General features: G+C 48.8%; 1 protein-coding gene across 1 annotated transcript in view; it reads right to left on the bottom strand.

Moving 5' to 3' along the window:
* Positions 1 to 26726, bottom strand: part of Ct (homeobox protein, cut) — an 845317-nt gene that overhangs the window by 57993 nt on the left and 760598 nt on the right. The window contains 3 exon segments of the mRNA XM_077676505.1: positions 3102 to 3129; positions 3132 to 3161; positions 12555 to 12687. Of these exon segments, the coding sequence (XP_077532631.1) occupies positions 3102 to 3129; positions 3132 to 3161; positions 12555 to 12687 (191 nt within the window).

The raw sequence follows: 26726 nt of genomic DNA, 5'->3' as shown, positions 1-26726 counted from the left end.
GTCGGACCAGCTCCTGCTCACCGAGAGGGCAGCAGGTGCTAAGGCAGCTTATGGATTCTCATGAAGGGGGGCTCCACTCCTGCAATAAATGCTTTGATAAACACGTCTCTCTCTCTCTCTCTCTCTCTCTCTCTCTCTCTCTCTCTCTCCTCTCTCTCTCTCTCTCTCTCTCTCTCTCTCTCTCTCTCTCTCTCTCTCTCTCTCTCTCTCTCTCTCTCTCTCTCTCTCTCTCTCTCTCTCTCTCTCTCTCTCTCTCTCTCTCTCTCCACTCAATGCACAACCAGACAGAGCCAATACGCAGCACTCACAGCAAGGAAACCGGACATACTTTCAATAGTCTGTATAAAGGGTGGACGGGGTTTTAGAATAACGTAAACAAAATCTCCCACGATCTTGACGAATTTCTAGATAGTACAAGGTCGTCAGCACGGCTCGTGAGCGGCTGGCCTAATTGTCCGGCATCACAATTTAGCAGGCGACCCTTGTTCGCTGTTGTGTATGTGTAGCTGATCATAAATCATCTGTCCAAAAAAAAAAAAATTGTGAATCCAAATCCACATCGTACGCAAAATGAAAGAACAACGTGCAGTCTATTATTTGAAGCGCACACCACGTACCTTCCACTCAAGTTGAGAGGGGGCCATGAAGAGAAAACACAAGTTCGATTCATTGAAAAGACTGCTCTGTCCCGATAACGGCGACACCAATTTTATCGCGAACTTCAAACAAATAATCGAGATCTTACAGAAAACATGCGAAGCAGTGGCGACTCCCCCGTCACTTTCCAGCTATTTCTTTATGACGTCACAGAATCTCTTCGGTGCTATTGGCGGCTGCGGACCAAAGCCATCACCACGAAGCACAACTGGGCGATAATGGTGGGGTTTCAAATTCCGTTTGATCGTGCCACTTCAATGTTAAAGCGCAGTTAACACCCTGAAAGCTACGTTCTTGGTGCTGGCCCATATTACGTCACTGTGGCGCGAAATTTGAAAGTTTGAAAGGTCGCGTTCCTTCGGATAAAAAAAAACGTCTTCTGTGGCTGTAGTGAGCTGAGTGAGCTACCAAGGCTATTTCTTTCAAATTGGACAAAGTTGGATTTGGAAGGGGCTGGAGGAACGCTTTCCAGTGAGAAAAGCGCATAAACAGACCAGAATGAGGTAAGAAAAAATGGTGAGTACAGCTGTAGCAGCCTCCCTCTTTGGCTTGGGGTATTTTCTAACGCGAACCGATATGCTGTCGCACCTGTCGACGGCGCGCGGTTTTCGCTCTCGCTCGGCAACCCGTCCGCTAGCGAGATGGCCTCGACTGAAATGCGGCGCTGCGCAGCCACGACAGGAATCGGCCTGATTCTCCCCGTTATGTTTGTGATCTTGTTTTCCCCACATCACAACCTGGCTCGGGTTAATACTGTTTCCAGCCAGCGCTTCGGTGCGCTGAGCATTCGCCGAGGCTGAAAATGTGCGAGCGAAAATTAGGTTGCCCGACGTTTTCAAGCACTCTTTCAGCGTGGCTGTTTGAAGGGTAACGCGATTGCTAGCTTTCGGGTGTAGGGAGAGGCGATGCAGGCTTAACTAGGACGACAGCAAGCTCGTCAGCTGGACAGCTGTCTTGGTTCTTTTTTCTGTCTTTGTTTACGTCGTGGTCTTACTTTCAACGCTTGCGGCCTGTCACACCTTTGCAATGCGTAGCTATGCGCGAGGCGATGGCTCACAATTTATGCGCTGCGGGAAAACCAACACTAGACTAAATTAGTAAATGCGAAAGAAGAATAGCGCCTTTTTGCCAATAGTGAATCGCTTGAAGGCCAAAGTCGAAATTTGGGGAGCTCTCGAAAAATTCCACAAGTTGCCACACGCAACTGTATACCACCACAATTTTGTGTATTACAAATTAATATTGGCCTTTTTAATGCACGCAGAGACTGTGGTAATTCTTTGCAAAAAATGTTCATGCGTGTGTGCAGCGCATACTGGAAGCTGTAAGTCTATTTACAACTAGGGTTGTTCGTTTTCGGGCAAAACCCGATTTTACCAGATTCCTACACCCCGAACATGTTTCGGGAGGTTCGGGTTAAACACGATTTCTCCCCGAATAGACCTTTTCAAGGGAGCAATGTGCGCAGCCCTCAAATGAGGACCGGCAAGTTGCGCAAGCAGAGTCGAACAATGTATGTGAACAAGAATGAGGGTTAACAATCGGTGACCAGATATTCGTGAATAAAATGTTTTATTTGTTTTGTTAAAGTTATCAATGCTATTTACTGCCATTATTTAGTCATTTCCAAACAAATGTCAAATTTCGAAGAGCATTTGCAAGAGAATCCTCAAGTGCCCTCCGATTACCAGCGTGAAACAAACACACAAATTTTAACGCATTGGAGTCAAAATGTTCGAGATAGCTTTAAAACCGAGCGAGTGCATTAAAATAAACTTAGAAAAGGTATCGATTTAACACGAAAAAACCGTATTGCTGAATGGCTTGACAAAAAAAAACGATTTCTCGCCGAAGATTAGTTCGAAAAATAGCACCCGATATTTACCTCCCGATTTTGAAAAAATTTAGAACCCGAAAACGAACAACCGTATTTATAACTGAGCATGCGTTTGCTTGTTTGTTTTTGTGTATCTGTGTACGATCGTGCGTGCGTGCGTGCGCGCGCCACCGTGTGTGTGCGCACAAATACACCGGGAAGGCTTAGAGAGAAGTTTAACGTCCAAATTCGGGGTTTTACGCGTGCAAGCCACGTATGGGCTACGAGACATGCAGCTCAGCACGGCTACAAAGTAATTTAGACCACTTTTACTTCCCCAATGGGCGTTTATATCCCGCACACCGCACAGACGAACGGGTGTCCACGTTTCCCACCTCTATACCAGGAAAACAACTGTCACGCTCGCGCATCGATCAGCTTCCTTCAGCAAATCCCCGCGGCGACTCTAAAGTTATCTGGCTTTACCTAAGCTTCCAGTCATTTGGTAAGCCAGTTCCAGGCAAGCACAGATTGTCCTTTTTTAAGGCGGGAAAGGGCGGAAGGGGGGGATGGGGGTGCGTAACAAGGAAATGTTTTGACACCAAAAGAAAAATCAAGTAAGGCTTACCTTCCATTGGTGTCCGATTTGCCTCTGCTTTCAGAAGTTCACACTGAGTGTGTTCCAAGGCTGCGGGGAAACAAGAGACGAGACACAAGTTGTTTTCATCAGAGATGCTGAATTATAACAGCCGTCGAGAAAACGTCAAGCGCATTCCGTTTAGGTGGCTTAGGATGTGAACGCAATTGGCGGCACTCATTGTGCCGGCATGATTATGACAGAATAAGAACAGCTAATGGTAATAATCCGGGAGAGAGGCGGTGACATCGTAACGCTCATGCTCGGAAATTAACAACAGACGCGGCCGAAAACACACAAGACTACCGAAAATACGCACCATTACGTATAACACTGTGTGTAAACGCTCAACTATGGTCGCTATTCACTCTCGGCTCTGATCATGCAACAATACAGTGCATGGGCGTGCCAACACATCTTTCAATATGAGCACACTTGAGTCTTCCGCGCTGAGACGAATCATCATTAAGTTCAATTCAATTCAATTCAATTCAATTTTTATTCAGGGATCGCTTTATTTTGATGCAGCTTTTTTCGTCAAAGCTGGAGCGTTATTTTCTTTTGTGTCGTAATGAGCATATCAATTTTAACGCAATAAACAAGAACTAGAAAATTTTGCAACGGATTACAACCACCTCTTCTTTGAACGAATTGATGTAACCGTTTTCTCTCGTTACGGTTTGCTAATGTGTAACCTTGTCCTCAGATTTTTTTCGAATCTTCTGCGCACCACCTGCATTCACGAATCGTCCGCTTATTCCCTACTACCAACATAACGGCTAATACTTTTACCTATCCCTTAAAATAAGCCGCACTAACACTGATCCATTCTTAATCTCAAATAAATAAGAAATAAGAACTACGCAGCCCCCGTACATTAAGAAGAAAAACGAAGACAAACACTAGATAATGTTACGAGTTCACGCGTGAACCCGCGATGACACTAAAAGGCAAGCGCTGAGGACGCCGTAAGCAGCGGAGCACGAATGCCGCTATCCTACCGTGGAAATCCCGGCCCATTCTTCGGCGCCTGCGTGACGCCGCCTGTCACCGGAGTCTTCTCAACCTTTAGACTGACTCAAGAAGCGTTCTGCCCGATTTCATCATCAATCAACAGCTCAAAGTGATCGGGCCAGGCACCTATAAACAAAGCAACCGCCTCGCAGAAAACAAACTGACAGCTCACGCGCGCTGCCAGCGACACCGTGCGGGAAAAGAAGCACCTCAGCGCGGCCTTTCAGGTTTCTTATGAACCGAGAAACGGGCTCGAAAGCGTCATATCAGTCGAGGTGATACCCTTCTCGGTATCAATGGAGCGAAATGAAGAATCGTTATAAACCCCACGTGTGCATTCCCCAAGTAAGGTCGTGTGGATTCCTTGAACAAAAAATGGCCGCGTATCTGCTTCTTTCGTCGCAAATGTCGACGGAAGACGATAGTTGACTGGCTCTCCTGCCAATTAAATGTCTCTCTCCTCTTTCCAGCTCACCTCTCATGCTGTTCCTCTCCCGTCTCGTTCCTCCAAGATAACACGCTAGAGGTTTGCTCAAGTCAATTTAAATTTACCGCGTTCCACTGCTCCAGGTCGGGTGCCTCGATGCCAGCGCTGCCGTACGGCGGAGACGCGCGTGAATCGAGGCAGCCTACTCCAGTGTTAATAGAACCACGTTGTCCTACTCCACGAGCGTTTCAAGCGAACGTTAAACCTATCTAGTGGAACCTTTCGTTACTGTTGCCATTTGATTTCTTAAAATTCCGCCAGGAGCTAAAGTAGCGCGGGCAACAGCAATCGACGGGGTGATCTTTGTTCTGCAGTGGATGTAATATTTCATTTGCTATAGCAAAGACCAAGCATCTATGAATTAATAAAGGAACACTGCAAATATCCCTTATGTATTGAGTTTCTGCATTATATTTGCGTAATGTCTTGTTCTTGTTCAACAATGTTGACAAGTATGAACATTTACACCGGACTTAGACGTTTAAATTTGGTTGTGAGTATATAAGACTATTGCGCAGCTCCTGTTTCACTTTGGCCGGGTGGCTTAATCGAGTCACAGACAGACAGACAGACAGACAGACAGACAGACAAGCAGGCTACAGGCAGACCAAAACTTCTCCGTTTAAATAGCCCGCGAAAGAATCCTCTTTAAAAGAACCGCCGTTTGTACTTCCCGTTCCCTCGTTTCAACGCGTACTTCGGGTGTTCTTTCAATACGGCTTGACATTGGGACAACACCGACTCAAACAAACTCGCTTTCACATACGCGTGTTCACACAGTGCAGACAGGGCGACAGAGACGTTGAACGTACGCACTCTCCTCGCATAAAGAGATAAATGAGATCTGAGGAGGCAAAGATGAGTTCGCGGGAGAACAAATACTTACGTGCCACCACCTGCGCTTGCACAAAGCACGTGACGCGCTATCAGAGACTCCTTCAATGGAACTGCGTCAATCTCACTATTTCGAAGTTCCAACACTCAGAATGTCGCAGCGGGGTATCACTCACAAGGCACACACTTCGATCGCGATTGCGTTTTAGGAAGCCTCCAAGTGGCGCCTTTTATCTCTGACAGTTGTCGATGCTGTCCGTGCACGCGAAATCTTCCGAGTCGAGAGACGAGACGAGTAAATCGAACATGGCAAACGACCGCGCAATGGAGTCGAGTTCGACGCTGATTCCCAGCGCGCGAGAGAGGCACGGAGGCATCGTTACGTGTCCGGCCGGCTGAGTCGAGCCATCAAGTTGTGTCAAAGCTCCTCGTTGGACGCTATCCGCTCAAGTGACGCGCGATTTAACTCCCGAACCTTTTTTGAGAGCAAAAAGGCTGCGCGGCTCGACACGTGCGCACATTTCGATGCGCTCCTCCGAGCACAGCTGCCATTATGGCGGCAATCGATAATTACGAAACCATAATCAGGCAGATGCGCGCACACACGCGAGCGCGTCAAATGCGGCGAACGGTTCAATAGTCCATCAATAACGGCACATCTGCCACAGTCACAAGGACACGCCCAGAGTGAAGGCAGACCGAAAAGGCTATTTATACGGACTCGAGAGACGAGAGTCAATCAAGACCGCTGGCGACCGCCTGGTATTCGCGCGCTTCGAACGCCGACCGGATGAAATTGAGTAATAGATTTTTTGTTTTCGCTTTTCGAATTTTTTTAGCGCAGCTCGCCGGGGCGTTGGCGGCTTCAGCGCCGCGACCTTTCTCTTAACGTCGCAGTACTTGTTAGTCGTGGGCGACGATTCTATATATAGTTATGCACCTTCGTATCGCTCTAGCGTTAAGATAATCACCTTCACCAGTACAGGCATGTAAAGCGTTAGAGACCATGAGTGACTGCCCGCCGGCTAACGCTAACGGACGCAATTCAACCGCGAAGAACTGCTGTAAAAGGGCATTGGCCACTATCTCTCCAGAGGCAGCACAGGCGGGAAGTCAGGCCGAATACATATTCGCTGCAGCGTTTGAAAACTTGTCGAAGGGGGCTGATCTTTGAGGCGTGCAATGTACGGACGCCCCGAAAAAGACCTTTTGGTTAGAACGTGTACGCGTTATGTCGTCAGCGTCGTATACCACGAAAACAAAAAAAAAAGTGATCTCTGAAACGCAATGCGTGTTAAGGTCGCGTTAGACGCGGAAGGTACTAGTAGAACCACTGGTCATCTACGTTATCAACAGTTTGAAACTGCTCGTCGGATAATTCGCTGTACCCACCGCGGTGGGTCAGTGGATAAGGCGTTGTGCTTCTGAGCTCGAGACGCGGGTTCGATTCCCGACTGCGGCGGCCGCTTTTCTGATGGAGGTGAAAAGCAAAACCTCCCGTGTGTACGAGATTTCGGCGCACGTTAAAGATCCCCAAGTGGTCGAAATTAATCAGAAGCCCTCCACTACGGCGGACCTCATCGCCTGCGTTGCGTGCGCGCGTTAAACCCTACAATCAATAAATCAATAATTCGTTGCGATAAACCGCATTTGTTCGGAACACTTCTCATTTAATTGTTGCGGCTGTTCTCTGAGATCTTTCTTCTTCTTTCCTCGTGCGTAGAAACAAATCTGCAGTTACGGCGAAATGGGTTTTCCTGTGCACGATGAATGCACCCGTTCACGCGAAGAGAAACACACGAAACAAGAAAAAAGTCGCGAACAACGCGCTGACAGCAGCCGGTAAGTACGTCCCGGTAAGTTCGCGCCCACAGCTATCAAAAAAACCCCAGAATACAGTCGTTTTACGTCGTAGATTGGGTACGTATGCTGACAGACAGACATCAAGCGACACGATAATAAGTACCAAAGCTCGAACATGCCTTTTTAAGTGCCTTTACTTTTTTTCTTCTTTTCAAAGGGTAAGTAGTTAGGTACTCCGATGCTTTTCGGTTTCAAATTCGCCATGATTACGGCATCAAGAGCATTTGAGATAAGCGCTGCGGGGGTGACGCAGAGGGTGCAGGTGGCAATAGGAGGATGAAGGGCTGAAAAGTTTAACTTATAACGCCCCCCCCCCCTCCCCCATCCCCCCAGTCGAAAAAGACAAGAAAACATTCTGTAATTCTGTAGTTTGTCGTATTTTCGCGTGTCGTACTGTCGTCTTGTCGTATTCTTGTCGTGTCGTGATTCTGGTGTTCTGTCGTGTGTTGTATTCCTGTCTTGATTTTGATGTTCCATCAGGCCGAATTCCTGTCTTGTCGTGATCCTGATGTCCAATCAGAAGTTGCACATGGTTTAAATGTTATTGCCCGTTGTGAAGAGCAGCGTAAATGTCAGTTCTGTTGTGACTACAGGAATCTTTGTCGTTAAGAAAATTGACTTCGTCGTTATGACAGAAATGTGTGTCGTAACAACAGATGGCTTTGTCGTAACAACACGACTTCTGTTGTCACAAACAACAGTGTTTTTTTGTCGTACGACAGGAATTCTTGTTAGGTTTCTGCGGCATACCTGTTGCGATTTTAGACTGGGCCTTCCCTCGTTTCGACGCCTCCGGTAACTCGGAATAACCTGGTCAACCTATCACGATTACGCAACAGGCAGCCCAGAACTTGACCCGTGCGCCAACACAGCCGCAAGCGGATATCAGGACCCGAGAGATCAGGACGCGAGTTTAAATCATCTCTCTCGGTTACGGCGGCGGTAAATTATCCCTTTGCAGTCGCTCCCGCTAGCGGCACCGCTCTCTCGCTCTTTCTCTCTCTCTCGTTCTCCCCGATACGCGTTAAGCCTTCTCTTTTATCAGGTTTTTCTCTCCTCTTTTTGCCTGTCGCATCCTTTGGAGCCGCGTCGATATGCAGAAACAGCTGCGCCCCTTGCCGCGCGCTGCCGTCCAATTTGCAGCTGCGATCATAAGCGGAACACAATGGCGCCGGCCCGCTTCCGCGTGCATTAGCCAACACTCGACCCCTTCCCCCTTTCTCCACAAGCTTTACCCGTCCTCTTTTCACCTCACCCGCCACGGCTGTTGACGCAACGAGCAGAGCCCCCCTCACGGTCGGAACCCGGTTTTGATCACCGTTGCTTGAATATCCACGGTAGTGACGACGCAGGTGACCATCGAACGTGCAGCAGGAAAAAAAAAACGGGATTGGCGGAGGAGGAGAGAGGAGGAGGAGGAAAAGGAGGAGGAGGAGGAGGAGGAGAGAAAGTGGTGGAAGGTAACCACGAGATAAGACTAAAAGGATGAGAGGAAAGAGAGGAAAAAAGGAAAAGCGAGAAAGAACAAAAAGGTGAAAAGAGAGGAGAAAAAAAAGAACTTCGGCTCATTCAGTCGCCGCGTGGAAAGTAAATCTTCGCCTCAGAATTGGCGATGTCGCACGTTCGTGACGTTCCCGCTCATCTATATCCGCCTCTTCTTTTCACCGCATTACGGTAAATCATACGAGTGAGAAACTTCGGGCGGCACTAAAAGAGCGCAATGAGTTAATTATAGGCGACAAGCAGGCGAGCGATCGCGCAAGGGGGTGGAAGAGCTCGGCCGCTTTTTGGGAACCATAGAATGCTGCGGTGATTAGGCTCGGAGTTTAGTGCTACCGCGTAGGAAAGGTCCAATGGAAACGAAACGTTATCTACCACAGATCAGCGTAGGATATGCGGATAACTTCTGAGCTAGCAGGAGAAGCTCCTTGCATTCACCGTTTCTAGAAACGACGTCTTTCTTCTTTTTTTACGCTTAAGCGGATACGTGAAGGCTAAATCATTTAACTCTAGGTTTACACGGTGATTTGAAGTCACTTCAAGGATTCAGAGTGTAGAAATGAGCACTGTAGCCACACTGTGAAATGTTTCACGACCCAACTTTCATCGCTCCAAAACGTGGAAAAATATGGGTGCGGGCACATTCTGCGAAAGCTAAACGGTGGACCATAGGTCCATTTTCAGATCATTCACTTTTACATACAGCTTCATTAATTTGCTTATTGATGCTGAAAGCAGTACCACTGGTCCGCTCACCAAAGATTGCTGGTTCGTGGGCTCATCCGTGATCACTTTACTGAGAAACGAGCTATGAAACGGCGCACTTCTCATGCAAAATGATATTTGTCGCTGCCAAACCACGTGCAATGCTTACATCATTTTGTGTAAGATCATTTGCTTGATTTAATTACAGTTGATTCTCTCTCTCTCTCTCTCTCTCTCTCTCTCTCTCTCTCTCTCTCTCTCTCTCTCTCTCTCTCTCTCTCTCTCTCTCTCTCTCCGCTCAAAATGTGTACAGACGAGCCAATTTCATTTGAGTCGCACTATGGGTAATACCTAATAAAACCTGATTCCTGTTTTAGACTTAGTGGCTCGTTACTAGACGACAACAAAAGACTGAAGGATAACATGCGCCCATCACAAGTTGCTCATCGGGGCTATACATTCCAGTCGAACCAGTGACAGTTTCCCGCCGTCGTAGTTTCATCTGAATCCCGTATTTTCCGCAAATTGCGTTTCGTCTAACGTCACGGGTAGGAGCTGGAAGAAGCTGTCGAGCTACGCATCCTACTTCCTTTAGTCCTCAAAAAAAAAAAACGCGTTTTTATGTTGTGTTGCGGTGTCGCGAAATGACGCGCGTAATTTGTTTTTCAGGCGGGCTTCTCCCGCGAATCGCTGTCAACGCGCCCGCCCCACTGACAAGTCAGCGACATCGACAATCACTGATTTAGAAACGCCGACACAAAGGCTTACCGAGATGTCGCCCATGGACGCGGGGGAAACGCGTACCTGACTCGGCGTTATTTTGAGAAGCAGCCACACTGACACGAACTGTATAGAGACGCAGCAGCACCTTTTACGAACAGCTTAGAAAACGTATACGGGATGGGTGCACGAAACGCGGCTCGGCTGTATTTGTTAGCGTAACCGAGGATGCGTGGTTTTAAAACACTGCGCTGCAGCACTCTCTGGGCCACACGAACTGTGGCGGTAAAATGAGGGAATTCTCCGTGCTAAATTACTTTTACCGATGAGCCAAGCACATCGTGGATGAACTAATACCTAACTTTAGGTTTTTAAAAGAATCCTTGGGAAAATTGACGTTTTAGTCAATTATTGAGGTCAACGACAAGCTTACACTACACTAGTTCATAGTGGTGCAACAGCGCGAACAGACGGGACACAGAGAAGGAAACAACAACACGGAGCGCTGTAACAAAAAGAAAGCCCGCTGAACAAATAATAAAGTTCAAAAGAGTGGAGAATTAGGCGAGTTAATACAAATTCGTAGTGGAGCAACAGCGCAAACAAACGGGACAAGCGTTGTTGTTTCTCTGTGTCCCGTCTGTTCGGTCCGTTACACCACTAATTTAGCCAACTGGCCCAATCCTCGAATCTTTTAGACTACACTAACTAAAATATAAGTAACTCAAGCTTCTACCCAGGCGACCTTTGCATGCGTCTTCCCGAGAGAGAGACAGAGATACTTTGTACTGCATGATCCGTCTCTGACTTGGACATAAACTGCATACCGAGCCGCTTACAATGAAACTAGTTACCAGGGCACAGGCGTTGAACTGTACAAGACAGCTATCAACACGACCTGAGCGACTTTGTCGGCCGAGGTGCACCTTTCATTGCACCGGCATTCGGAACAAAACACGAAGCTAAAGGAGGATATAGAGTATCAGAAAAACGCGTTGTGGGAACTTGGCCTAGTTGGTTCATGGTCCTAAAATGTAGTAAAAACAGCGAAACGGGGACAAGGGCAAACAAAGGACGACGGGACAGGTGCTGGCTGCCGCTTCAGGTTACATTAAAACGAATATATACGGGTAGCTCACACCCTGTTACGCACCTCAGCGGCTTAACGTCACTTTAGCCAAACGACCATCCGTTTGTGTTGTGGCTAATATGATAAAAAACGTCTCCCCTTTGTGAAAGCGTTGCGGGAAGTCTCCTAGACGTCTGCCAGTGGCTGCAGTGTGCCTCAGGTTGCGCACCTAGCTTTATACTTCTATTCTGCTAAATTGGTCTTGTAAAATTTAATTTAACTTTACCGTGTGAAATGATCTAAAAATGGGTTCATATAAATTCATTTAAAAATTACAGAGTTCATCTCCGATATACTGCCCTTAAATGCGAAGAGTTCGAGGGCTTGGGAGAATTTTTTTCCTTTCCTTCACATGCATCCACAGATATCCCGAAACTTATATACAGGAATGAAATCCTGTGGAGCGACGAGCGCCAGCGCTGGCAGTGCGAGTACGAGTAGTTTCATTGTCAGTTGTGCGAGTAATGCTAGCAGCAATTAAGAGTGCGAGTACTGCACGTGCGTGCGTGCGTACGGCCTTCTTGCAGTAACTGCAGCTGTTATGACGTACTCGAGCACACACCTACTTGTGATAGGAGGCGAGAAATCCGGCCATGTGAATTTTTGAAACTTTTATTAGTAGCCAAACAATTCTCCGCTTTAAAACGTAAAAGTGCACGAAAACCAAAAGAGAGAATTGGTGGGAAACTGACAGTATGAGGATGGACGAAAAAGAGGATTTTGTTGTGCCGTGAAGCTCACTTTACACCACGGAAGGTATGATATGAAGGCCCGAACGACTTCTTTCTTCAAACATCTCAGGCTTTCCCTTTAGCCGTTATGCTGGGTGCTAAGGGGACTAAACAAGCCGAAAGTATCACCATCCTCCTGCCGAGGTATACGTACTTAGCTGCATTCACCTTGTCACGTCACCGTGCATTTCTCCTCTGTGATCTGGACTTCTCCATTTAATCGCCGGCAAGGCATCCTCAACCCTTGCAGAAGATGCCAAGCAAACGTGGCCCCTGTGAAGTTTGTGGCAACTATAGAATGCCCTTCGGGAATCCAAGGCGATTCGGTCAGAGGTTTAACCGCTGTGGCTTTGCAGTGAAACTGCCGCATCTTTCACTTTCTAAAGGAGCTGTTCAAACGAACGAGGCTTGTTTCCGTCCTGCCTCCTCAAGGTAGACAACTAAGAAGCAGCAGCGCGTACCACTTTCGAGTTGTGAGATCTTGTCCTCAGCCTCGTGCAGCTTGAGGCAGACCTGGGACTGGGATTCCTGCAGTGCCCGTTCCTTGTCTGCCAGCTGCCGCTGAAGATCCAACAGCCGCTCCGCACTCGGGATCTGTACAAAGGAGGGAAAAAAAAAAAAAAAAAGAACACACGCACTTAGTCTCAATTGAGACGATACTGCACGCTATATACCCATGCGGAGCTAGCAAGTTCGATCATTCGACTTGTCGCGAAAACATGAAGAAAACCTATAAGAAAACCTGTTACACATTGCTTTTTGCTAAAAATGTCGGCTGCACCACTTCCCTCTTCAATGCCCTTCGGGCCATAAGGGTGAAATAAATAAATAAATAAATAAATACATTGATTAATTAAAAGCGGAGGGAGGGGAAGGCAACACAGGGGTACTGCGAGTTTTGCGAGTTTCATCCTCAAACGAAGTAACTGTCAATTGAAATCATTGGTTTATTGAAATTGAATAGGTGATGCAACTGATTGAAGCGGGTGTTCGTGTGTGCGCGCGCCTACTGTGTGCGCGCGCCCACATCAGCTGTATCTGTGCGATCCTCATACATCGCGAACGCAACAAACGCCGACTTCATAGCTGACACTATATAAAGAAGTGGGAACCGCAGCCTTCTTCCTGATTTTGCATCGTGCACTTAGGCACGCATAGTTCTGAACTAGGTCAGCGCCTCAACGCCACATTTTGTCAGGCGATTCGTGATCACCTTCACGTGAAAGATTACAGTTGGCTCAAGCATATTCAAGCACTGAAGCTAGCCTTCAAGGCAGGAGTATGCTAAGGCTCAGGCACATCGTGGGCTATCTGATCCGTTACCCTCTAATGATTAGAAACTATGAACACTCAGCATTAACTTTTGCATAAACAGCTGCTCAGTGAACATGAGTCACACTACGGAACAAATAATACGATAGCAAGAAAAATAACCCGCGAACTATTCGCTCATTCACCGAAACAAAGCGAAATTCTGAAAGGCCTTTTCACTGGACCTACACCTGCTGGGAAACAAACAAAAATCTTCCGGGTTAGCGTTATAAAATGCTGTTGCTGCTTCCAAGAGAAGGGCGACATTTTTTTTTTCGGCGTATTTAACTCTTGAAGGTGCCGCGTGTTGCTGAATGGCGTGGCCGCGAACTGTTGTCTATACGTCCCAGGCCCCAACGGCTGTTTTCCGTGGAAATAAGGGAGCCCTCGAGCAGCGCGCGTTTCTGTCAAGCAGACGGCGCGCGCAGGAAGCTGGAGCAGCGGTCATCATCCGTGTCGAACAAGCCCAGGGCACGTGCGACTGTTCCCGCAAAGTTCGCTGTTGACGATCGGTCGCTAAAGGCTGGTGGAAAGGGCACCGATGTCACGTCAAACAGCCACGATGCTCACTTCCTTCTAAAAATGGTAGCCACACGACGAGAAAGGTTTAATGCGCTGCTTTCTCGAAAAATTGGCTGTCTGGCTCAGAGGCTCTCTAGAGGCGCGAACTTTCTGCTTGTTTTTATTATTATTATTATTCCTATTATTTAGTCGTTTGTTTATTAAACTCTACCCAAGCAGCGTTTTCTCGCACACAAGGATGGTTTAAGGCGTTGCTTCTTAAAGGAAATTGGCTCCAAGAGATGCGCGATTTTTCTGCTCTTTTGTTTATTCGTTTATTTATTAATTTCTACCCAAGCAGTGTTTACCCGACCACAACAAAGATTTAGTGCGTTTCTTTCTAAAGAAATTGGCTCCCTGGCTTGAAGACTCTCTACAGGGCAGGAAATTTTTCTCCGGGTTTTGTTTGTTTGTTTGCTTTTTTGTTTATTAAATTTTATCCGCTGAGAATTCATTCACATTTTTCCTCGCCCGCAGCATTTGAAACGCCCCTCCAAACAAAATCCGTGACGTATGCTTCATTTTTTAAAAAGCAGCAAGTCATTAACCACCAGAAATTAAACATTTGTTCGGGAGAATGTGTTGGTAGAGCGTATCATTGTGTCCATAGTATTCAACGATCCCAGTCGCGCCCGCTTTCACATGATTGACACATCAAGCATGTGTTTAACATAACAAGCAAGAGAAAGATTTTAGGTTCTTTTGTAATAAGAGGCCTTCATATACGCTATTAAGTACATTAAGCATAACCGCTGTCATAGGACAAAAGTTCAGACGGCTCCGTAATGCACACACGTCTGCAAACATTCCCAGTTCGTTTAGACAACACGAACCGCGATTAAGTTGGATAGGCAACGTCGTTCAGCCATATTTAGTTCGCAGTAAAGAAGCCTATTACAATGCTGAGAGGCGTCCCACAAAAGTGGCAATCGTAATCATCGCAACAGGCCGAGGCTGGAAACGCCCGATTTGGCATCTTTTGGGCGGTGGAAAGTGACTGTGGAAGAGGAAATCTTACCCACAATGGAATAGGAGGGAACATTATTTACGACCACCTCATACGACTAGCTCACGTTTACGTGCTAGCGGAGCGAAGGCATCACCGGTATAAGAAACGTGTGAGCCTGGTCCAGCTTATGGGCCAAGGGGCTGCTGCGTTCGTATGCAAATGTCTCTAATCCCTTTCGGAGAGACGAAGGGTATAGATCGAGCGCGACTAAAGAACAGAAAAGGAGCCTTCGAAAAGCACTGGACGATCAAACGATTTCCCAGCTCTACCGACGACTTTTCTCTGCCGCGATAAACGTGAACGAAAAAAAAAAAAAAAAGAGGAAATCGGTGTACAGTAAACAAACGGTGGCGCTAAAGCACTCCGAAGCCGTTGGAAGCGGGCCGCGACGTGCATAAAGGCTGCACCGCGTAAGAGATTGCCCACATATATATGGGACTGCCGAAGATTTCGCAGCCAACGTTCCCTCCGCCAAAGGAGGGGGTGGGGAGGGAAAGCACATCGATGCCTAGGAGGAGGGACGCGGTATTGTTGTTGACGTTGGCTCACTAAGGCGACCATTGTGTCCGAATCACACGGGTCGTCGGCACCCCCGATTCCTGAATGGCGGCGGATAAATAAGACGTCGTTCACGCGCCCTCAGGATTATGAGGAAGAAAGGGGAGGAAGGCGAAACGGGAGACTCCCGCCCAGCGAAGGGAGAGATGCGCAACACAGAAAACTTCCCTCTGAGAACCTCGTAGAGAGCACTTAACGTCCACGCAGAGAACGGATCAATAAGCGACTGTCAATCACCTCCTTAGACTTTGCGTGTGTTTCGCTTATCTGCCCCCCCCCCCCCCCGCCCCCCTTTCTTTTCTTGTCCAACTTTCTTATATTCTTTATATCCCCTTTGATTGGCGGCCCACTTTTTGATGGTAGGTCAGCCATCGCCAATCAGGCTAGCGGGTGGAAGTATAACGCTGCCGGGCCTTGAAGCAAGGCTTCCTATGTAAACGCAGGCGGCTGTATAACCACCCTGATATTATAGTAAAAATTTCCCGGTGTGGCGTTACAGCGAAAACCGGCTCGAAATCAGGTTAAGAGCTTCAGGCAATCAACAGTGTTATATATTTAAAAATTCCGGGACATCTTTACTTACGTGAAACCTGGGGAGGGGAGAAGCATGCAGTGTATAAGTGTATTCTCGGCGCCTTCGCGTTTTTCCCAACGGAGATGAAACCGCTGGGGGGTAGAGGTATACAGCTTTGCTGCAAACTTCTCTTGTCTTTGAAGCACGAAGCCCTCTAGCGCGAGGCGTAAACGAGTGTCCCGGTGTCTTTTTTTAGTACGCGTTAGGTTCTAGCGCGGGGCGTAAACGAGTTTGCCGGTGTTTTAGTACCGTGACTACATGAGACGACGATTACGACGTCGACGGGAGACGCCAACAGCCCGAGCCCCAAGGGGGCTTCACCCCTAATATAAACACATAAAGCATTTCAGAACAGTGAAGAATTGCAAGAGTACTTGAATACCGTCGGCAGTCCAGACTCCAGTGCATACTGTCCCCAGTTTCTCCATTTTAAAAACAAAGCAGCTCAGATTGCGTGAAATGCTGTTGCGGAGATGCTGGTAACACTTTCAGAATGACTACTGTCATAACCGAAGCGGTGAAAATCACCCAGAAAAAAAAAAAAAAAAAGATTCTTCCCTCTATTTTGTTACTTTTGGAGGATAGATGCACGCAGCTCACATAGCGAAGCAGACTGTAGGATTGAGCGAGTCGGTAATCCATCAGTGCGACTACAGCGCGGCAAAAGCAAGGACGAAAGTGAAAGCACACAAAACGAAGGCTGTCCTGTTCATTGCGAGGGCCTTGACTTCCGTCCTTGCTTTGGCCGCGCTGTGGTTTTCATGACAGCTTCCATAATCGCGAAGCGCGCACTCGGCTTCGCCATTTTTTGTGCGCGACGATTCACTTTGCGATTCACTCATATGCATGGGACATATTCACTTACAAGCCAATAATTAGTATTCGGACATAGCGTGCAACCATATGCTTGCCTGTAGTAATAAACGACAATATAAAAAAAATATACGAAACAAAGTACTGAGGTTGCAGATTAAATCGACAGACTGGATCAGAGTTCTAGAGGATTCGAAATTATTCCAGAGAGTCTACAGCAGACTGTGGACGAGGTATTATTGAAAACGAAAATTGTCGTCTTCTAGCATTCCGAAGTTGTCACGTATTTTGTGTGTATGTGTGTATGCTAGTTGGAGCCCAGTAACGAAAATAGAAAAAAAGAAAAGAAAAATAAAAAGAAGAAACAGGTACTAACGTCAAAAAATTATCCATGGTCAGCGGAGTACGTTGATCTGAACTCCGCCCTCTGCAGCAGTGCTTTTGCGCCGCAAACAAATAAAATATAATGCAAATACTTAGCATTGACATACGCCTATTGTTTTGTATTTTGCGTGTGAAATCGTGAGTTGCTTCCAAGGCCATACCGGAAAATCAAAAGCTGGTATATGGCCAGCTTGGATAGGGCCGCGAAAACACCAAAGAAAGGCGGGTTCACGTTCTGCGAGCGAGTCACTGATCGTCGGAAATGAGAATGGTGTCGAAAGGAATGCAGTGATCGAGCAACGAATATATAGGGCATCGTGGGGACGAAACTTTCACTGCCGGAAGCAAAACGAGAAGCCAATGCGTTTCGACAACAGCGGGACTGCGTTTCTTCACCATGGCCCCTTCCAGCTCACCACACCACACACAAAAAAAAATAGCCCAGAAGCGTGCATATATATATATATATATATATATATATATATATATATATATATATATATATATATATATATATGAGTGACCGTCGTGGGCTATCGATGCATGCCACCATTCTTTATGCTCGCCTTTCAAGAGAAAAAAAAACATTATCTTTTGCCTTTTGCGCCGTATTCGGTCCCTCTACACGTACACACGCGAAGAAACTGACCGCAGTGCATCATCGATAAATTCCACCATCCTTTATCCTCATCCTCCAGAGCGACAAAAAAACAGCGTCGATAGGACCGCGGGAACGATTCTTCCGAAAAGAAACACTCCGGGGGTAGGGAGGAAGGGCCGATTCGAGACGAAGCCTTGACAAAGCACGCCCGGGCAGAGAAATGGCGAAGATGTAGGCTCCGATCGCTGCGGCGGCGACCGCCAGCCATATGAGGGGCGCGCGCATGCATGCGGTTTGAGGCGAAGGCTAGGACCCCGCGGAATGAGGGCCATACATCTACCGGCCTGCACAAGGCACGCAGATGCCGCTCTTCTCTTCTCCAGAGCGGATACGCCGCACTACTGCGCGCGGGGGAAAGGAAAAGAGAAGAAGATAGGCAAAAAAGGGCGGTCGGGAAACAGACGGAGCCATTCCATCGGCGATCGTCGTCATTCGGCTGTTCGGCTGCGATCATCGTCGGCGCTCCCGTGAAAGATTTATGGCGCCACGGGCCGCCACCACTTGGCTCGCCGCTTTATCGTCCCCATTCCTTCTTTCCGGTCCCCTTTGTTTCAGCCCGCCCTCCCCCCGAGTCCGCGCCGCGATGTCCCCCCTTTCCATCCCAGGCCTTCCTTTTGGGAATACGCAACGCTTCCTCCTTCCGCCGTTCAAATGCGTCGAGTTCCTATTGCAAGTGGCAAACGGCGGCGCCCAAAACGACCGCCGCACATCGTTCGAGCCTTTCGCAAACTTTTTGAGTATCGATTGCACAAAACGCCCCTCTCACCGCCGCCCGCATGCAGATATGTCTCTTCTTCGGGATCGGCCGCGCCAAGTCTGGGAAAATCGCCCCGACGCGCGCAGGCGTCTCGACAGACACCACCGACGCTGTTAAGATCGCCCGAGGAGGAGGAGGGTAGAAAAGGAAGAAGCAAGCGCAATTTCCACGCTGTGCTTGGTGCGAAGAAAGACGAAAAACACATCAGAAAGCGTGCTCCGAGCGGGACCGGAAAGTTCCAGGGATCGCAGCCTCCGGAGAAGGCCTGTACAGGGAGCACGTGACGGCGATGAAACAGCGGAAATAAATAGATGGGGGATGTTTAAAAGGAAGGGAGGAACGCTCTCAGGCAACGGGTCACGAGAAGATCGTTTCTCGATCGCGAACCGCCATGTGCGTAGTGATGCAGACTCCAGAAACGACTCGTAAAAGTTTCGCCCCGCCGACCAGCCCCAGCGCTGCTCGTGTCAGAGCGGAGTCTGGGCCCCGGCGACGGCATGGTGCACTCAGTGTGGAGCCGTATCGGCGGCACCGAAAAGTGCTCTCCGCGATGGAGTCGATCTCGCCAGTCGTGGATGTCTTGCCCGGAACGAGAAAGCGGAGACAAATGCTCTCGTAGTCGTGGAGACGGATGGATTGGGGTATACATCCTCTTTCTTGACCCGTGTATGCGCTATGCGCATTGAAACACTCATACAACGGCCTTGCGATTGACATTTCCCGTCTTTCTCATGGAAGCGGTACTTTTTAACGCAGAAAAACTCTCTGACTCCGGATCGACGGTCCCGTGTGAGAAAGTGAGCTGAAAAAAGAACATAGCGATGCTTAAAAGGCACGGGATGATATGGATTTTTGGAACGCTACTTATAGCCGCACCCCCATATACGCAAAGCACGCAGCGATGGACGACATGTATGGAACTGACCAGGTTTCCCATTAATTGTCCTCTTTCCGTTACGCACTTATCAATTCTTTTAACGGCAAAGCTGCTGCTGCTGGCCGGCCGTGATGTGCGAGGTGTGCGACGTCACAAAAAAAAAATTAGGTCATAGTTATAGTTAATCCAGCCGTTTACCGCGCACGCGAGCACGCGCTTTACGAGAAACGCCCGGCGTCGTCCAGTCTTGCGCGTGGCGTTCGCAAAAAATACCAAGAAAACAGTTCACGTGCGTCCGCGCCTCAAAGGGGGAGTACAAGACAGCCCGCGCTACAGATGCCCAGTTCGCGGAGCCGGTTGCCGCCGGTTCCAGCGCGTGCTGACGCGTTCCACTTTGGGAGAAATGTGAAAGCCGTCAGACAGAACTATCCAGGCCCGCCAGTCATACATGAGAAAGACGACGATATAGATGGATACGACGACGAGCACTATTGCGACAGCGAAAAGCGACGACGAAACATGTAAATAAACAATTTCAAACCTCATGCAATGCGTGGTGGTGTGTCCTTCAGTGCTTACGTTGAAAGAAATCCTCCAGCTTCGCTATGGTTCAAGCCTTGCGCGACTTAGTGCAAGCTTCGCCAATTTTGCTTCTTCCCGATTCGCTTTTTTCTCTTGCTGCAGAAGTAAACGTCTAAAGTCAAGCATTCAATGTCTCAAGCAAAGAACTCAAACATTTAAGTTGCGTTTCAGTTCCCTGTTCACTCTTAGGCAATGTCGTGGTCTAGCTTCCCCTCAGTGCACTCGAGTGACCATTTCATGCCGCTCACAAAGCAATTTGGGCGAATGACAGCAATGTGCATACCATTTCACACAAAAATGTGACCTGCGCTGCGTGATGTCACAGTTAAACAAAACTTTCGAACCACATCATGTGCTCGACATCACCATCTGCGTGGGCTGGGCCAATAAAGTGCATTGTGGCGAAGCTGAGCAACTGACATCACCATCATCATCATCACCATCATCATCACCACCACCATCAGCCTATCTACGCCAACTGCAGGTCAAAGGCCTCTGCCATGAATCTCCAATTATCCAGGTCCTGTGCTAACTACGACCAATTTATCGCCGCAAACTTCTTGATCTCATCTGCCCATCTAACCTTCTGCCACCCCCTGCAACGCTTGCCTTCTCTAGGGATCCACTCTGTTACCCTTAATGACCAACGGTTACCTTGCCTTCGTATCACATGCCCAGCCCACGCCCATTTCTTCTTCTTAATTTCTACTAATATGTCCTTAACACGCGTTTGTTCCCTGACCTACTCCGCTCTCTTCTTGTCCCTTAATGTTACACCTATCATCTTCCGTTGCATTGCTCGCTGAGTCGTCCTCAATTTAAGTTGAACCCTTTTAGCGAGCCTCCAAGTTTCTGCCCCGTAGGCGAGTACCGGTAAGATGCAGCTATCATACACTTTCTTCTTCAGACACAATGGTAGGCTTCCTTCGAGTGTTCTTAATTGTCCTAGAGTGTACCTAATCAAGAGGCCATTTTAGTTCATCGGCCGTGTCGCCACCGGGTCAGACAGGCATCAGTTTCTTTGCCATTATTAGCCACTGGGAAAGGCGGCTTCACCCGCTGCCTTCCCTATATATACCTGTATGCCCACCTACGGGCACGAACGGCGCTTCCGAGGCGGCGAGCACGGGGAGTCGCGTAGCCAATTAAGTGCTCCGGAGAATACAAAGCGGTCGATTAGGCGCGCTAACAAGCCGCACTGCGATCGAAATGATCCGCAACCGCCCTTCGCTCTGGACTATTGCCCTCCAAGGCGGAGCCGCTAATCACCGACGGCGACGCTAATCCGCCATAGAATTTGGCGGACACGTTCGGCCCGAACACGTTCGCCTCTAATGGTCCACGGCCAGTGCGTTTGGCGAGTACGCGAACCGGGTCGCTGTGTGTTGCCTTTAACGATTGGCGCTGCTATAGCTGCGCTGCTGTGAGCGCGTATGTATGTGTGCTCACGAAACGGCCTCACGAACAACGTACGGACAAAGTGAACGTGATTCGGGTAGTGTGCGCTCGAGCGAAATGTATCCTTTCGGAAAGAAATTAGCGCGTCCGGTTACAAGGAAACAGGGTCCATAATTTTATTATTTTTCCCTCCTGTAACGAGAACAATCATGTCTGTGGCCGACGAAAATGTGGTGCTGGGAGACGCACTCGGTGCGTATACGTAACATTACCCGCGTGAAGTTTTCGGATGTGATAATAGCCGAATTGAACATTGTTGTTTAGGTGAGTTATCACGTGACCAAAAGTATTCGAAACCACTAAGTGGCTCTCATTTTCCAGCCTTTGGAAGCATCCAACGGAGCATCCTGAACGCCTCAAAAAAGAGTTCTCTAGAGTTTGAAACCGATTTTTTTTTCTATGAACATAGAAAAGTGTAGTGCGCCAGTGCACTAAGGAGTATCAGCAGCCAGTTTGTCGGCAGCTAGAAACAGTGCCCAAATAATCTCTTCCCCATTATGATGCCTCACGAATAACCATCTGGGACTGCGCATATTGTTCCCCGCATCCAACTACTTTTTGCCTCTTACGTGCAGCTTCAGACGCGCGTACCAAGGTTCGAAGTTCCGCCCACACAGGCACGTCCCAAAAACATCCGAACCACCCTCAGTTTATAAATCCGCCCGCGTACAGCGACGATCACGTGCAGTGACCGCGCATCGCCAGCGTGTTTCCATTCGGCCAGTGCCAAATACGAACGTGAACGCGCACGTGCTCATCCCACGGCGCCGAAGCGACGCACTGCTGGCCCGGTGCCGCCGCCCGGAGTGCCGGGGCTACCGTCGGTAACTTTGCGGCGGCGGAAGAGGCAAATATTTACTCCCAGTCGGCCACTTGATGGAAGCGTCGCCGGCCGCCGCCTCTCAACACCCCACAACGCTTCGGCAGGAGAAGAAGCGTTCGCAGGCGGTGCCGGTAAACAAATGCCGCCCCGTCGGATAGCGCGGCAGCGGGTTCGCGCTACAGGCGCCGCGCTCTTCGAATGCAATGATTCAAGTTCCCGTAAACGGATACCGCGTGCTGAGACGCGGCGTTATAATGTGCAAGGCGTGCACTCGCAGATGGGGGGAAACGGCGGCAGCGAAGGCCGCAACCTTCGGGATAAAGAGTGCAGCCTGTTTAATTATATGGCTGCATCGTCAATGACGGGAGAGTGACCGAAAGCTCCTCTCTCCCCCTTCTCCATTTATTTTTCTGCGAGATGCAGTACAAGCAAAAATCTGGAAAAAACAACGACGGGCGAAAAGTCGCGGGGCACCTAAGCTTTCTCTTCTGATGTGAAAATGCGTGAGCATGTCACTTTTCGTTGAGTTGTGAAAGCATATGTGGAGATGGGTATGTTGATGACGTTGCCGATGGGAATTGAGGAATCGGCCAAAAAGGGCCTCTGACAGCAAAGAGACCCACGGCGATGGTGGAGTGGTCAAACACTCGTATCACAAGCGGGAGGTACCCGGTTCGAATCCTGGGCCGCCGGATACCCACCGGATACCCACCGGTTACTCTAGAGTGGCGCGGAACGCCTGGGTCTGGACGCCTTGGACGTGGGAATAAACGCTTGTGGCTTGACCACAAGCAGTGGTGGGAGGCCATGTTGGAGGTCCCGCGAACCCTTTCAGGCGGGCTTAGAAACGCTTTACCACTTCGTCGGACAACGAGGGCTCGGGTGGCCAGCGCTCCAGCACCGGTGCACCGTGGCCCGTGTGGGCTTTCTCTGCCGCTACATGGACAGATCCTTCGGAGACGCCTACATCTACATCGACAGATCCTTCGAAGACGCGCTGCTGTCCGCTGTAACGAGCGAACGGGCCAACCTGAAGCTATGCGAGGACTGTCCGCCACCGGGGCGTTCTCATTCCAGCAGCAGTGCGGGACTTTCCCTCTGCCCATCTGGGGGTGTTATCACCCCTCCCCACGGACCATGACGCTCTAGTGCGCTATGCAGAGCCATAGCAAGATGCCTAAGCTGTCTAACCACTCACCCTTTGTCCCCCCTCCCCCTATCCTGGGTGGATGGCTGGCACGCGCTCCACGTACCAGTTTGCACCTCTAGAACGCCACCCACGTCGGTCCCTCCTGCCCTTCGTTTCCAGTGCAATAGAGCTATTTATTATTATTATTAACTTCGCCATTGGTTAACACCCTTGAGAGGGTATGTGAGAGTTGTGGCTTGGTACGTTGACGTCGCAGTCGAAATCGAAATTGGTGAATCGGCCGTGAGCTTCTGACGGCTGCTGTCATCACCACTGGCCAAACGAACTGAGTGGGTATGTTCTAAAGCGTAATTACACTCTTGGAGTTCGGTGACCTTAACGATGAGCCAAAACGCCCTGGGCAGACACTGCGACCAACGAGCTACTCCCTATCACATGTTCTGGGAGTGCCAGAAGAATGCAGACCTGAATCCAATTCCCAGTCCTATGTATACGAGCAATGGGAGAGTGAACTTGCCAGCTCTGACCCGAATAGGCAGTTATGGCTGACCGAAAGGGCAAAGACGGCGGGTAGAACCAGCGGAGTCCTAGACTAAGGACACCGCCCACGTGTAGCTCTTCAGTTGAATAAAGTTTTTTTTTTTTTTCCTCCCCTACAAACTACGTGCCCGGCAACGTCAAACTCAATCTATAGATCAAGCTCCCATGTACCCGTTGACAAAGTTATGACTCAAAGCGCAACCTCAGGGTTAAAGTACGGCCGTCGCATGCCCAATACAGTAAAAACTCGTTAATTCGAACTCGAAGGGGACCGAAAAATAGTTAGAATTATGCGGAGTTGGAATTAGCTGGCGGACGGTAGAATGAATGCAAATCGCGCCACACTGCGCGGGCAGGACACAAAGAAGCCACCTCTGGACTGGTTATCGCAAATTATGCGCTACTACAACTTTGTGGCAGGCGATTTTGTAAATAATGTTTCGTAAGTAATAATGGCATGCGCCCCAGCACTGGCGCCGGTGGCGCGACGCTCTCTGCAGAAACGAAATAAGCTGTTGCCGGAGCGTAGCGCGCGTGCCACGCTGTTGTTTTTCTGTTTCGTTGTTTTGAATTCTAGTAAATTTGGTTTGATTTGGATTTGCAACAAATTGTAATCACTCTAGGCCGACTTCTTCTGCGAGGAGCGATGGAAACCAGGGGACCATAGTCCGAATTGACCGTTCTGGATACCGACGCGTTTGAATTATCGGGGGGTTTTCTCGAACTAACCGGAAGTTCGAATTAACCGAGTTAGAATTAACGAGCTTTTACTGTACATACATACTGTGGGGGGAGGGGGAAATAAGGATAACACCGCAGCAATTGCATGGAAACCAGAGAGATGTCGTAAGAAGCGCGAAACAAAGCCTCAACAGGCTACAAAGAAAGGTAACGCAAGTCACAAAAACAAAGCCCGATCGAGAACGACAGGAGGAGGCGAACAAGTCGAACCCACGACGCAAATAAGAACACGTATGAAAAACGGCCGCAAGGACAATCGAGCGCACGAGCAAATATAAACAAAAATGATTGATATAGATATTGAAAGCGGTGCGCTTTCCGTTCTCTTTTTTTTTGTATCAATTTTTCTCGGGCCTCGAGTAGAGCGGTCAATTTTTCCGAATTTTATTACTTTCCCCTGAAACGACGTCTTCGATCGACACGGGCCTTTATACCGCAAGCTCACGGACGCATTTAAGAAAGCACTTGTACCTACCCCAGCCGATTTCACGGATGTCAAATCTGGCGAAGTCGCCGAAGTCTACCGCATTTTCGAGATTACGACTCGCTTGAGCAAAGGTTGATGCACAGTTAAGGGACGGGCGGTATGGGATTACAATAATCCGGCGTTAGGCCTAACGTCACGCTTTTAGGTCTAACCCCGTAATCCGGTGCTCGCAGCTCAACGTACAATGAGTACGACATTGCTTGGAATCTCGTAACTTTCAATTTGAGAGTTACCTCACGTTAGGTCTAAACACAAGGCGTTAGGCCTAACGTCACGCTTTGAGATCTAACGTCATCAACGAGTACCCATCGGAGAAAAGGCATCCCGTTTAATAAACTCATAAAGTACTCATTGAAATATCCCATGCACCTCAAGCTGCGAAAACTACAAAAACCCATGGGCGATAATAAACCCTAAATCTGAACAGGTAAACTAAACAAATCGCGAATGAAAATTGGTACACGGTGTCCCTACAATAGTTCAGACAAGTTCGCGTCCTTCAAAAAACAAAGTAATGCTTTCGTGGCCTTTTATGACTGTGATGGGCAACGCCTGTGACATAAAACAGCCTGCGCAGTTAATGGCTGCTTGTCGAGCTTCCGGAGTGCGGTTGGCAGGTGCTGCCTCTGCGTTGCAAACCGGGCACAGTGACAGAAGAGGTGTTCCATTGTTTCGCCCGTGGCACACAAGTCGCAAGCAGCGGTGCTGCAGGGCACGCATCGAACAATCAATAAATGAATCAATCAATTACAGCGCGAGCACTATAGGCGAGCACCATAGCAAATATGCACCTGTACTCTGAATCATGAGTGTGTAAACATACATGATTCGTGATTAACAAGAGGGATCAACTTAAACAGAGGACGAGTCAGCGAGCAATGGAACGGAAGATGATGGGTGTAACATTAAGGGACAAGAAGAGAGCGGAGTGGGTCAGGGAACAAACGCGTGTGGACATATTAGCAGAAATTAAGAAGGAAAAATTCCCGCGCCTTCCCGCGAGGGGAACACGAGTAAATGCAGAGCATTGGGGGTCGTTAACGCCGCGTAAAGTCGCGTTAGGGTGGGTAGTTGGGTCGTAGTTGCGTTGGTATTGGTTTGGGGTTGAGAGAGGAGAGTAAAGTCACGTTAGGGTGGAGCGAGCGTCAACCAAGGAAGGAAGGAGCAACGCAGTGACTGAAGCACGAGCGACCGCTAGCCACTTTATATTTGCAGCGCGCGCAGTAGAGGGAGAGCAGTACGGGGGGGAGAGCGCGCATGCGCAAGCAACGCGCGCCCTTCCACGCCCCACCGCGCTGCAATCACGCGACGGAGCGAACGGGCTGACTACGACGCATGCGCGCGCCA

The sequence above is a fragment of the Haemaphysalis longicornis genome, unplaced genomic scaffold (assembly GCF_048455015.1).
Source record: "Haemaphysalis longicornis isolate Haplotype H1 unplaced genomic scaffold, Haemaphysalis longicornis Haplotype H1 scaffold_7, whole genome shotgun sequence".
Lineage (NCBI taxonomy): Eukaryota > Metazoa > Arthropoda > Arachnida > Ixodida > Ixodidae > Haemaphysalis > Haemaphysalis longicornis.
This window is presented reverse-complemented; position numbering and strand designations above follow the sequence as displayed.